We start from the raw sequence: 13,138 nt of genomic DNA on the forward strand, positions 1-13,138 counted from the left end.
ATATTGTCGCATGACATTATTAGATCTTGTCCAATCATTAATATGCTTATGCATACCTACATGCTATACGGTAAGTAAGAAAATATGAATTTTTTAGCTCAACTATTTTCAACTTCGAGTTAACATATTTCGGAAATGGCACAAAAACCCCTGAGATTGAAATAGTTTCTAATTTTTTGTTCGTTATATTATAAAAATCTGAAGAGTTTATGTGTACCAAATTACATCGAATAGTTTTATACATCTTTTCTACTGCGATGGATTGACAATATTGTCGACAAAATTATTGTCTTAAATAAAAGAAATTTTTCTTAAAAAAAATATTGTTTTAAACCATACTTAAATATCTAAATCACACTTGTAGAAATAGAAGCGATGATTAAAAATAGTTAATCATGCTGTAAAATAGTTTGCATTTGTTCATAGTTCATTTTGTTTCATATTTGTTCATAGTTGGTCTTCGAGAGATAATTATAAAAATAATGTAAAGATAAAACATCTATTGCAAATCTTACCTTTTATAAAGAAAATATAATAGTATATGTAATAACAGTGTTTCTAATGAAATAAGAGTATTGTGTAAGTGACTTTTAACTTTTTGTCGACAATACTATCATTCCGCCATATTGTGCAGCAGGAAAAGCGTATAAAACTTTCCGATGCAATCCGAAACACAAAATCTCTACAGATTCATATAATATAACAGACTGAAAATTAGAAACTGTTTGAATTTCAGGATATTTTGTGCCGTTTCGGAGATATGTCAATTTCAGGTTGAAAATAATTGAGCTTAGCCTGAGAAATGATTGATATTCTCTTACTGTATAATATTTGCAGAGATAAACATATAATAATTGGAGAAGATCTGACAATGTTATACGAGAATATTTGGATTTTATATATTTGCCCCGCGTGGCCACGCTGAGCGTCGTCGGCGTCGTGGTCGTCGGCGTTCGTCGACGGTCGTGCGATCGTCGGCTCGTTCGCCGACGCGAGCTGAGCATATTCCGCGCAAGCTCGGCCCGTTACTATTGATCGAGCATTTCGCCCGATGGTCGTCTCAGAATACCACGAACGGTCCGTATACCGTAAATATTCGTTCAGTACGCCGTGGCCGAGTGACTTACGCGACTAAAAACGTTCGAGTACAAAGAGAAACGTGACCGAACATGGTCGGAGGAGTGACAGAGGATGGACCCCTTATATTTCCCGTCGGTACCGGTGAGTGGAGCCCTGATTAAGCCCCAACCAGCGAGCCGAATCCGCGGACGATCCGAGTCCGATCTCCTAGACGATTCTAGAGCGCTTAGAAATTCTCGCCTGTTGAGGCCACAACGCAAGAATTCCGGTTTACGCGTCGTTTTCGCGACGTTGCGACACGTCTCTAAATCATATGTCGTGCAAACGGCCTGTTATTCCCGTGCAGGCAATTAATTTTGATCAGACTCTCGCCGATGTCCCTGCACAGCTGTTAACAGTTCTAAACCTTCCACACGATTCTTCGAAACAGGCTGGTTTCACGGTAAATCGCGGATTTCCTCTCGTTCAGGTCTCCGATCTTAAGATTATTCGTGTAGGTATAGTTTTTGTGGGTGTTGTTTGGTACATACTATAGCGGATGAGTCAACCTTAGGGTACACAGTGAATCATGGCTGATTCTGTGCATCGAGATTGACAACCATGTGAGCTTAGACGTCCGTCGACTCGGGATAAGCCGGGTGTTGTCTATTTTTCAGTTTTCGGAGCTAATTTAGCGGTTCGTAGCTGACACTTTGTCACTGCCGTGACATGGAAGCTGAATTTTTCATCGTCAGTAGTGAATTGGACGATCCTATGGAGTTAGGTCATTTGTGCAAGTAGATTTTTTACAAAAACCACCGTATTCGCTCTTCTATTTTCTGTAGCTGGTTCATATTTCACCCTATTGAGGCATTCATATCGAAGATTAGCTACTAAATATGCTATCGATGAGGTGTAGAGATAGGGCAGTATTATTGACTTAGGTCTTTTGTGTAATCTTATTCCGATAACAGCCATACTTTCGATTTTTCTAAAATTTTGCAGTTTCTCTTCGTCGAATTATGGATACGCAGCCTCTAGAGAACGACAGATTTATTTATTGTTGGCAGGACCATGGCTTTTGAGTAACAAACGACAAACAACTCGGAAGCCATTGCGATTAATCATAGTCGGTGTTCCCAACGGTTGTGCTTCAACAGCCGTTTTCATTAAGGTGCCACCTTGACACGCCGATCGCAGAGCAGTTGTTGCAAATTTTATCAAAGAAACGTGTCGAATGTTGTAATTTCAAATTTGGCGCAGTTGTCAGCTAGCGTTCGAGCAATAATACTGACCGTTTTTTTTCGACATACAGTGATATTTACCTTCTACGATGTTATACACCCCCTTTTTCTCAAAAGTATTGGGACACTTACGGAAGATTACATAAATATGAAAATCCGATATCAAATTGTTAGAAACTTTTCAAATTATTTCAAAGTAAATTACATTAAACTGTAATTAATACATAAATATATTTCACGTTGTACTAAATAAATAAAAAAATAACGTCAATGTTATAAAAGAAAATGAAATTTTCTTCTCGTCGATACATCCACTACGTTTTTTAATTACTTTTAATTACTTTTAATTTCGGCATCTGTTTGTTTGTTTTATCGATTGTTTCTGATATTTTGTAATACGTTCAACATGTTAAGAAAACATATTAAGAATCGATGCGTGTCGTATCGAGCGAAGAGTACGAAATGTACCTTGGAGTCGATTTCGATGAACATGTTGCGATAAATGAGCAAACTAAATATCTTATAACTTATAACCTATAACGCTTATAACTTAATATCTGCTCTATCGACAATATGATGGAAACGACGCATAAATCAAACGGAGCATTACAATTTATATTAAATAAATAGATGTTCTAATATTTTTAATGGAGGTGTACCTCGTAAAGAGTTTCTCGATGGCGACCAGGATATTCCGACTCCTGTTGCAATTATTTGCACGAACCGTGGTGGACATTTTTAATCTGTAAGAGTGCAGGCAACACGTGAACTAAAATCAATAAAAAAGCCGAGAGAACAAAAAATGGCATCGTTTTGAAAGAAATTTTTCGCGGTGCGGAATGCAACCTGTTCGTAAACTCGAGCTTGGCATATAGCTACTTGTTTGTTCGATGACGTATTTTGATGACGTTTTACAATAAGGATAATTACAAAGATAACATTGTTATATTTTTTTTGTTAATTGGCGAAATTCTCGATTATTAATTTCTAAGGATTCGTTTATTTGCTCTAAAGATTATTCAAAATTCTAACTGCATATTTAGTTTAAAATGATACGAATTTTGGGGACAACTTAATATTTACACGACTGATCCGGATGTTTTTCAGAAACACATAAAATTATGAAGAATACAGTGGCGTTAATAATTATAGACACAAAATGACTTTTACACTTTTAATGATATTTAAAGAAAAACTTAATATTATATTTTTAAGTTTATAATTCGCAGCATTGTAGGCGATCTCTTTTAGCTAAGTCTACCTGTATATTAAGAAAACTAAAGAAAATATCATATTTTTATATTTCGATTTTAAAAATCATAGAAAATATATGAATGCGATATTTTGTTCAATTTTTGTTTCGATTTTAGTAAGAATATATAAACTACTTCGTGTCTATAACTATGCACATCACTGTATACTGCATAATGCTAAAATTTTAAATCCATCTATAAATGTTTGAGAATACGATATTACAGGTTATGTTACATGTGTTTACTTTATATTTTATTATAAATCATATAACAATCATGGTGGATATAAATATCAAAAATGAAACAGCGCGACTTGCCAAAAAAAAAAACAAGGATTTCATAATCGAAGTACATTAATTGTGTTTGTATTTGGTTTGAGTTCGTTACTGACGTGTAGTCAGTAAAATAATTAGTCAATAGTTTCTCAATATTCAGTGGATGTGAACAATAATTTACGCGTTATCCCTACATATCTCGCATAAGATACGAAAAAGGTTGCAATCATGATTGGAAAGCATAGAAGAATGATAGATATTTTTTAATTTCTATACATTCACAATGTAGAGAAAATATCTCATTTATTCAACATCTACTTCACAATGTACTAGATCTAATCTCTCTGAAATCCACTTTACACAATAGAAAATCTAAAATATTTAAATACTACTTCATAGAATAAAAGATCTATTTCTCACGCCAGAAAAAGTACTTCGTCTAAAATCTATTTCACAAAGTAAAAGATTTCCTTTATGTGCAATTTACTTCATAAAGTAGAAAACCTCAAAATAGAAGACGTCATTGATCTAAAATCTGCTAGACAATGTAGAAAATTTAATCGCTCTAATATCTATGTACAAAGTAGAACACCTCATTTATCTAAAATCTGGTATCTGTAAAATCTTTCTCCTGTATTCTTCACTATAATTTTCGTACCATCACGTTTCTTCTGTTTTACTCTACTTTGAACGATTTGTTTACAGCGATGTTCAGGTGCTCACAGCGCTTTGGGCCGTTTTTAGAATCTCATGTTGCTAATAAGCATCTTAAATAAGCTAAAGAATTCTTATTTTAATTAATATATTTCTATTATTATTATTTTCGTATTACTTAACTGACACTTTGCCATATAGTTTATTTAAGGCGAGGAGTAACTAAAAACGGTTTACGCGGCATTTCATAGAGTTTTTCAATAGATGTCAGGGATACGACTTGTGAGTTAGTCGTAAGGGTTCCTTCTATCAACCAACCGATTACTATCACCAGGTCATATTGACTACGTGTATTCGTGTTCTGCTCTTATTGTTTAATTCTCATCAATTAAATTAAGTAAACTTTTAATCGCTAAAATCAAGTGAAATAATAGACATACAAAATTAGTATCATCAAAATTTTTGAAAAATTGACGAACGAACTTGTAAATGATCATAAACATCGTTTAAGGACGAACCAACAAATTTCATTTAAAGAAGTTTTTCTACGTTGCCATGGTATTAGAAAATGGCTGCCAAGGAAATGCGTGTCGGATGTCTGATGTTATTTTTATGATCGTAATCATATTCCTCGGTTTATTACAGCCGAACGATGAAGTTTGTTAAAAATAATTCACCTAAAGTCCCAATGGAAATCGCAAGTTAAGTACCAATATGGAAAAGTCGATCATACTAATTCTTATCGAACATTTTGTCTAAGAAAAATTCCACGAATTACATCTTAGTCATACTTTATATAAACCGATTTGTTTCTTTGTCTTCTATTAATTTAGAACAAGGTAAATTTAGTCATGTATAAAACGGATTGTTATGTGCAACCAAATTAATTTCAAATTGAAAAAGGTCAGTGGACAGACTTATATTATTGAATACACTTGATGATAAAGTGAGCATTGAAGCTTTTGAAACTTGCTCAAAGAACGATACACGAAGTTTCACAATAATTTAATATGACCATTGTAGAAAGTAGGAAAATAATTTGTTATTGAATTGTTATGTTGGTAAGAGACGTTTTTCATTATCAATACAGAGCGTTGAAAAAACATTTGGAGATATTAAAACGAATTTTGCATAAAATTATTGATTTCTAGATAAGAAGTAAATCAAAATTTATTGTTAATCTATTATCAGAAGTACAGAAACCAAAACAGATTTTTATAGTTACTACGAAAAATCTCGAAGTTAATAAAGGAAATTTTTCTTTTTGAATATGTTCATAAAACTTATCTGTTAATTTGAAATTGATAATTGTGGATGAATTTTGTATACTATAATATTGAATATACTATTGAATTTAAAAAATTCCATACACATTGAAATTCAAAAAAAATTCTAATCAGTCATCACTTTCAGAGAAATAAAATTATAGCCAAAGACGAATAAAAAAATTAAAGTCAAAAACAAATAAAAATTTAAATTCAAGTTTTTCAATTTCAATGTACAATTTTAATTTTAATTTAGGATTTTAATCTCCATACAATATAAACATTTCCATTTAATTAAAAAATTTCTATTTCAATTAAAAACATAAATAAAAAATTTTTATTTAGATTAACTATTTAAATCAAGTGCTTTTTTAAATTAAACATTTTTATTTAAATCAAACATTTGTTTTCACATTGAGAAGTATTTAAATTAAAAATATGTGTTTAAATTCGAAATTTCTATTTAAGTGGATTGTTTAAATTAAAAATGTTAACTCTAATTACAATCAAAATTTTGCTAGCAACAATTGATTCTGAGTCAGTCGGAAATGTATTTTTTGACTGAAACGTTTATTGAACTGAAATTCAAACGGAAACAATACAGTTATAAACGTGTCTCAGATAAAATTTTCATCCAATTAAACAGACATTTCTCAAATGAATTCAGTTGTAATGGAATTTCAAAAGGAGCGATCGATACTTGAGGTGGCTGAATACTTTTGCGATCAATTGTATCACTTCGAACGTAAATAACTTCCTTCTGCGTGGTATTCAATAATTATTGAATGAGTATGTGCTGACAATATGAGGAAAGTTAAATAGAATAGCAGTTATCGAATCGGATAATAATAATCGGAAATGGAAAGTCAAGTACTGGTGATTATTAAATGAGTATACGAGTAAAGGAAAATGTAGAAGAAAATTATTCTGTATTCAAATGAATAATTAAAAATTATATTTTGGATTAATTTTTTAAAATCAACCTAATGTTTGATGCATGAAACTGTAAAAAGTTTACGTTTACGTTGTGTATTTATATTTATTCATATTGTTGGTGTCATAACAAAATATAAGACAATTAAATTGTAAAAAGTCTATATTGTTTGTGGCAAACATTGCTACATGTTAAAATATGAAAATATATAAGACAATAAAATGTAAGATGTTTGTTATTTGTGGCAAGAATTGTAAAGTTGTGGTAGCATTAAAAATACCTAACAGTAATTTATAAAAAGTTTATACTTTTTATAGAAGAAATTGCTAAATATGGTGTAATTAAAAAATACGGGACAGTGAACTGTAAAAAATTTGTATTGTTTATGTAGAGAATTGCTAAATGTGGTATCATCAGAAAATATAGAACAATAAACACGATTACATTATTCATGGCAAAAAGTGCTAAATGTGGTATCGCCAGAAAATGCTGGATAGTTGACACAAATAATTAGTTTATATTTTGCAATATGTAGTAAATATTTATAGAAAGGATTATGAAATAAGGCATAATTATTAGAAGCTATGTCAATCTTATGGTGTTAGTTAGTCATTGAATTAAATCCTACACTACTAATAACGTCGTGTTGATCGTGTGGCAGTATGTAATCTGACAACACGTCCTCTGAAAGTACACCTCTCTCCAAAAGTATTAGGAGACTTACAGAAATTTCCATAGATATGAAAACACGATAGGAAAATATTAGAATTTTTTAAATTTACTTAAAAGTTAATTATATTAAACTATAACAAGTATATATAATACAATACAATAACTTCATTAGTGTTCATCAGTAAATAATAATGATTTCCAGTAACAGATACTCTTTATGGATAAGAAGAATCAAAAATTACTTTCAACCAAAGATTTCACAATTTGAGAAATCTATGATAGTTGAGAACTTCGTGCTTCCAGTATGATAGTAGGGATATTAAAAAGTACTTTTTAAACTAAATACATGTCAGGTAGAAATTGCTTATCATAAGGTATTAACATTATTAAGAAACAATATCATCTTCCAATTAGTATTTGTACAATATAATACATCTCCTAATTAGCGAGTGAAATTATTCCCTCAATCCAACGCTGAAAATATAAAATATAACAATAACAAATTGTCAATGAATTTAAAGCAGCAATTATTACATGCTGTGTTACGTCGCCCCTATTTCTCGAGTTCTAGAACGCGATTGGAGATAACTCCGGGATTTTTAGACCCTTATTCCAGGTTACGCACGACCGTACGTATTAGTCCTCATGCGACAATAAGGCATCTTTGTATATTCACTTTTCCACTTACATTTCCCTGCGTCTGCAGCTATCGGTTACTGTTGGACCTTCGTCACTGTTCGGCCAATAGCTCTCACGTCAGTTCGTGTGGACCCAAAGAGGACGGATCGGTTCACTCTGCTCGCAATTTCTTCCGGCGTTTCTGACGGAGAAGCGATGTCGCAATTTTGTAATGTAACGGTGCATTGGCCAGCTGTTATTTAGAATAATTATATAAAAGTTTATTTTGTCGAACGATCGTGGCAGTACATACTTAGCTTTGATTGAACATTTATTTCTATAGTATATTGTCTGGAATACTGTCTTCAGCGACAGTTCGACAATTCTTTTCCAACTGGAATTGTATTATTTTTAGTTAATCTTCAAATGAATGGGTCTACGCAGACACATAGTTCCGAAGGGTCTATCAGAATTCTCATGTTCTGATAATTATTCCGTATCAATAAATATTTCTATATATCTAATAAGGAGATCAGCGCTAAAACAAATGGGTTCAAAAGTGTGTCAAAAATAACCGTGCTGCTTACAGTTAATATGCTAAAAATTGCATGCTGGTTAAAATTAATATATAAACAATTTGGATGATAATCTCTGATTATCCTGTACAATTCGATATTCTAAACATCTTTTTCCTTTTTACGATGTGTTCTTCTGCTTTAATTTCTATGATATTCGTGAATACCCGTCCTGGAAAAGTGAATTTGTGAACATTATAAGAAAATTTTGGTATTTTATGTAAATTCTCACTCGCATACGTCATTTTGCAAACATGGCAATTTAAAGCATTAAGTACTGATAGCCGACCTCGAAAACTCCCATAAAATCTGAGTAATTTGATTAATAAAACTGAAAGTGAAGTTTATTTTCTGTATTTTAAATCGTTTGCATCCTAAACATCTCAGTAAAATTCACCTCGTCAAAAATTAGTCAGAAATTAACGCCACTCTAAACTTTAAACTTCAATGTCAACGAAGTAATTACTTATTTCTGGATATATCCCAAAAACTACACCAGGACGATAGTTTGTGCAAAGGAGAAAGGCTGTTCAACATGTCGCACTGTACATCATATCGAATATCGTCGAAATCCGAGGAGAGGATGCTTTTGTAAATTCAGCAGCTAACATAAATACGGAATATTATTCCGGTAATTCTGAAGCTATGCGATATAGTTGAACGGCGTGTGACCATGGTAGGCAGATTTCAAATTGAAAAAGTGAAGATAGGTCACGTGAGGTATCAAATTTTCCATGCAGCAGAGTAAAGGGGGAGTAGGCATAACAGGTGTACATTATTGTTGATGTAACAAGTATAAACTGTGTATACTTCAATAATGTTTGAATATTAGCAAACTTATATCTAATGATACTGTGGGGGGATATGAAAATTGGAAGTTTGGTGGAGCGAGGAGCGGAAAAAGAGAGGGGAGACTGTTTCGTTCCGGGCCCGCTAGGGGACTCGTCAGTAAGGCGTTCTAGAGGGCCCTGCCTTAGACAGGGATAAGGGCAAGGATGGTTTCGGTGTATATACAATAAAAATCGGGACAGTTTTAGGTAGTTGCGGGAAAGAAATCCATCTGCTGGCGAATGGCGGAGGTAGCCGCCACAATACAATAAATTAACAATAATCTTTTTTTTTTAACATATTCGCATGATGAAAATTCGTTATTTTTTTATTACTACAATTACCAATAGCTAAACGATGAAAATTCGTCATTTGTATATTAAAGAAAATAATTGATTCTTGTTCTTTTAATTCGAAATAAATTAAATTCTAATTTTTACCAACCAGAGATAATTCCAATAAAGAAAAATTGGTTTCATATCATTTTCAAAAGTTTCACAGAGTAATATATGATTTTTTAGTTACATTGTTTTTATATAGACCATATCATTTCTACAGTTAATGTGAAAAAACGATGGCATTTTGTGAATTGCGGTGCAATAAATTACCGGACGGATATGTGTTAAAACACGCAGTCGTTCTTTCTTCTCATTGTTCAATATTTTTACTAATATTTAATAGATTGGTGTTTTTAGATAAATAAAATATTTATAAACATGTAAATATTTATTTAGCCGAATAAAAAATAATGCGAGTAAACCACGAACGCGAGTCGCAGCGTATCACCTGGCCTACCATCACGCCTTCGATTTAAAATCTTGCTTAATCATTTGACTACCATAGGCGTGGCAGCTGTGGACTTTCCACTTAAAGCATGTATGACCAACCACTAGACAACCGTCACTAATTTTTGTTTTACAAATAATTTAATAAATAACTGTGCCTAAAACCTTGTTTTGAAAATTATCACACCAAAGTTATTTCGCCATAAATGCTATACAAACAAGTAGACTGAGAAAAATCAAATAAAAAATCAATCATAATAATAATTTTTTCATCCACTTTTCCATACTCGTTACTTCAGAGTAACTTAAAATAAAGGTAACTAAACAGTTCAATATAATCTGAGGTACTTTTTGAGGTACTTTCAGGAAAATTTTTGCTATTTGAATTTAATCAACAACATAATTAGGAATATAAAAAGTATCTAGAAATATCATGTTTGAAAATTAAAGAATGTTGATGTGTCCTCGATCGGAGCTAGATAAGATCTCGAGTGCTCCAGAGAGATACAATAAGTCGATTCTGAGAAAATATAGAGGGTGTTCCAAAAGTCACCCGTAATAGAAAAATAAGGGATTCCTGAAGTCATTTGAAGTAATTTTTTTCTTATCGCAAATGTTTTGCGAGGCTTTTTTAATAACCGGACGAAACCCAGTTCCGCTCATTTACTCGACCACCTCGCGCCAGCACTACTCGTCTCTCATTGGTTAGTGGCTTTCGTTAATCATTCGTAAATGAAGCTCCGGATTGTATTTTCACTAAGGAAAAAGTTACTTGAAATGACTTCGGGAATCTTTCATTACTCGATTGCAAATGACTTTCCATGAATAAACAGTGTTCCACGTAATTCCAGTGACGACGTCGTCGGTGCTTGCGATATGGCCGCTGTGCATCGTCGCTGCTTTTCTATTTTGCGCCGTCGCGATGACCTGGTGGCTTTGTCGGCGTCGTCGCGAGCATACCAAGCTCAATTCCGACAAGTCCCTGGCGTTCAGACCGCCGCATAGAAAGCCGAGGGCGGTCAAGAGTCCCGGCAGCACCAGCCATTACTTGAAGAAGAGTCCGAGTCCCACGGAGCCGACCAAGAGTCCTCCTGGTTCCGGAGGGCAGACGCCGAGCCCTACTGGTTCCCAGGCTTCGAACCCCTACTCGCAGCCCAGAACGCCCCAGGGTACGGGTAAGAATTGCTTCTCCTTAACCAGGTGTCTCAACGACGATGTAACGTTTCACACCTTTCATTTTTGTCGATCTTGGCTCGTCTGTTGATGTTGGTATTTAGGCCACTCGGCGCACACATTCGGTTTGCAAGTTTCCAACTCAATTCAATGGGAGTGAAGCCATTTTTTTAGTTTTTCCTGCATGTCCCCTTTTCCGAGAATCTACTGCAGCTATTAACCTAAAATGTTTGGTGTGTACCGTGGCTCTTTCTTCTTTTTAAGGCCACCATTTTCTCCACTGATTCTTCCTGTTTATTTATCTTATTACTATCTTTTTGCAATTTCAGTCCCCCTTGTCGTTTTTCCCTTCATTTTGTTTTTAATATTTCTAATCTGATCTTCTTTCTTGTTTTTAAATTACCTTTCAATTGTCGTTCCGATTCTTTTTTCAAATTTTCAACATTTTTCATTCTTTATTATTAACAACGCATAGGTTAAATTATAAGACTTAGTTTAGACTTAGTTTATAGGTTATCTTCAATAAATGGCGTTGTCACAGTACTAAAACAAATGGCTCACTGAATTTTGTGCTGTTGTATTAAATTCATCTACCAGTCAAGTGTATGTTATGCTGGGGTATTAATTATTCTATTAAAAATGCGGGGAAAGTTCCTTTTCATATTTTTTTTTATAATAAAGTTGGTATTTGAATAAGAGGAACACTTTTTCAATTCAACAGTTCTTTGGTAGCCAGAATAAAAGTAAAATGACCTATTTTGCATCTTTTGTAAAGATTGTTGTTTTAAATGTTAATGTGAGAAAAATATGAGAGTGATTAAACAGTATTTCTATTTCCTCAGCCAGCAGATATTCTCATCGCATTATACAGGGTGTCTCAAAAGTCATTCGTAATCGAGGAATGATGGACTCTTGAGTTCATTTGAAACAATTTTTTCCTGTACAAAAATTCAATCCGCGACTTTGTTTTCAAGTTATTAACACGTTCTGTGCCGAGCTTTTTTTACTCGACTCTTCACACTATTTGATATTTTACTAAAAGTCGATGTATTATATGTAATTATTAATTATCGTATATAAAACAATGAAACGAAGTTATTACGACTCATTCTTGTGGTGGAAATTAACTCTTTACTTCTAAATTTGTTGTAAACTATCTTCTTAGCGATCTAAATAAACATGTAAGCATGTACCGTAGTTGGTACACGTGGCATGGAACGTGTTAACGAAAAACTGTAACCAATAAATGGCGAGCACGGTCGGCGTGAGGTGGCGTAGCCAATGAGCGAAATTGGGCTTTGTCCGATCGTTGGATCGGCCGGCTGGCGTCAAACGAGCTCGCCTCCCAATGGACAGTGTCTTCCGTGAACAACTTGTTGACAATGCCTGGAAGAACGTTTTTGTGAAAGAGAAAGTTACTTCAAACAATCTCAGGAACCCCTCATTTTTCGATTGTTGTTTAATAATGTAAGAGTATGGAAGATGAAGATTAAACTTCACTTTATAGGTCCAGAGATTTTAGGCTCTTTTATGTATATTCCTGAAGATTTTGTCGAGAAAATTGCAAAAATCTATATTCCAAGGTGCGGAAACCATTGGTTCAAAAGTTATACGTGCTTAAAGTTAACATCAACTAACTCTAAGCCTAACCTCAAAGTAAAGAGTATCCCAATAAAATTTAGAACAATCGAATTATAATATCGAAATGACTATTCGTTGTTGCTTGTGCTATCATCTAGCAGCAGCGTCTAACACTTGAAATTCGTCAACTTTGAACACTAGTAATAACTTTTGAACTAATAG

General features: G+C 33.3%; 1 protein-coding gene across 2 annotated transcripts in view; it reads left to right on the forward strand.

Annotated features, from left to right (window-relative positions):
* The first annotated feature begins 1,011 nt into the window (after positions 1-1,011).
* Positions 1,012-13,138, forward strand: part of Syt4 (Synaptotagmin 4) — a 32,990-nt gene continuing 20,863 nt past the window's right edge. The window contains exons 1-2 of one of the 2 annotated variants that reach the window (XM_078184758.1): positions 1,012-1,221; positions 11,014-11,337. In XM_078184758.1, coding sequence (XP_078040884.1) covers positions 1,170-1,221; positions 11,014-11,337 — 376 coding nt within the window. In that variant the 5' untranslated portion in view covers positions 1,012-1,169. The remainder of the gene's footprint in view (positions 1,222-11,013; positions 11,338-13,138) is intronic. The other variant, XM_078184760.1, reaches the window with a different exon arrangement.

This window comes from Augochlora pura, chromosome 7 (genome assembly GCF_028453695.1).
Source record: "Augochlora pura isolate Apur16 chromosome 7, APUR_v2.2.1, whole genome shotgun sequence".
Classification (NCBI taxonomy): Eukaryota; Metazoa; Arthropoda; class Insecta; order Hymenoptera; family Halictidae; genus Augochlora; species Augochlora pura.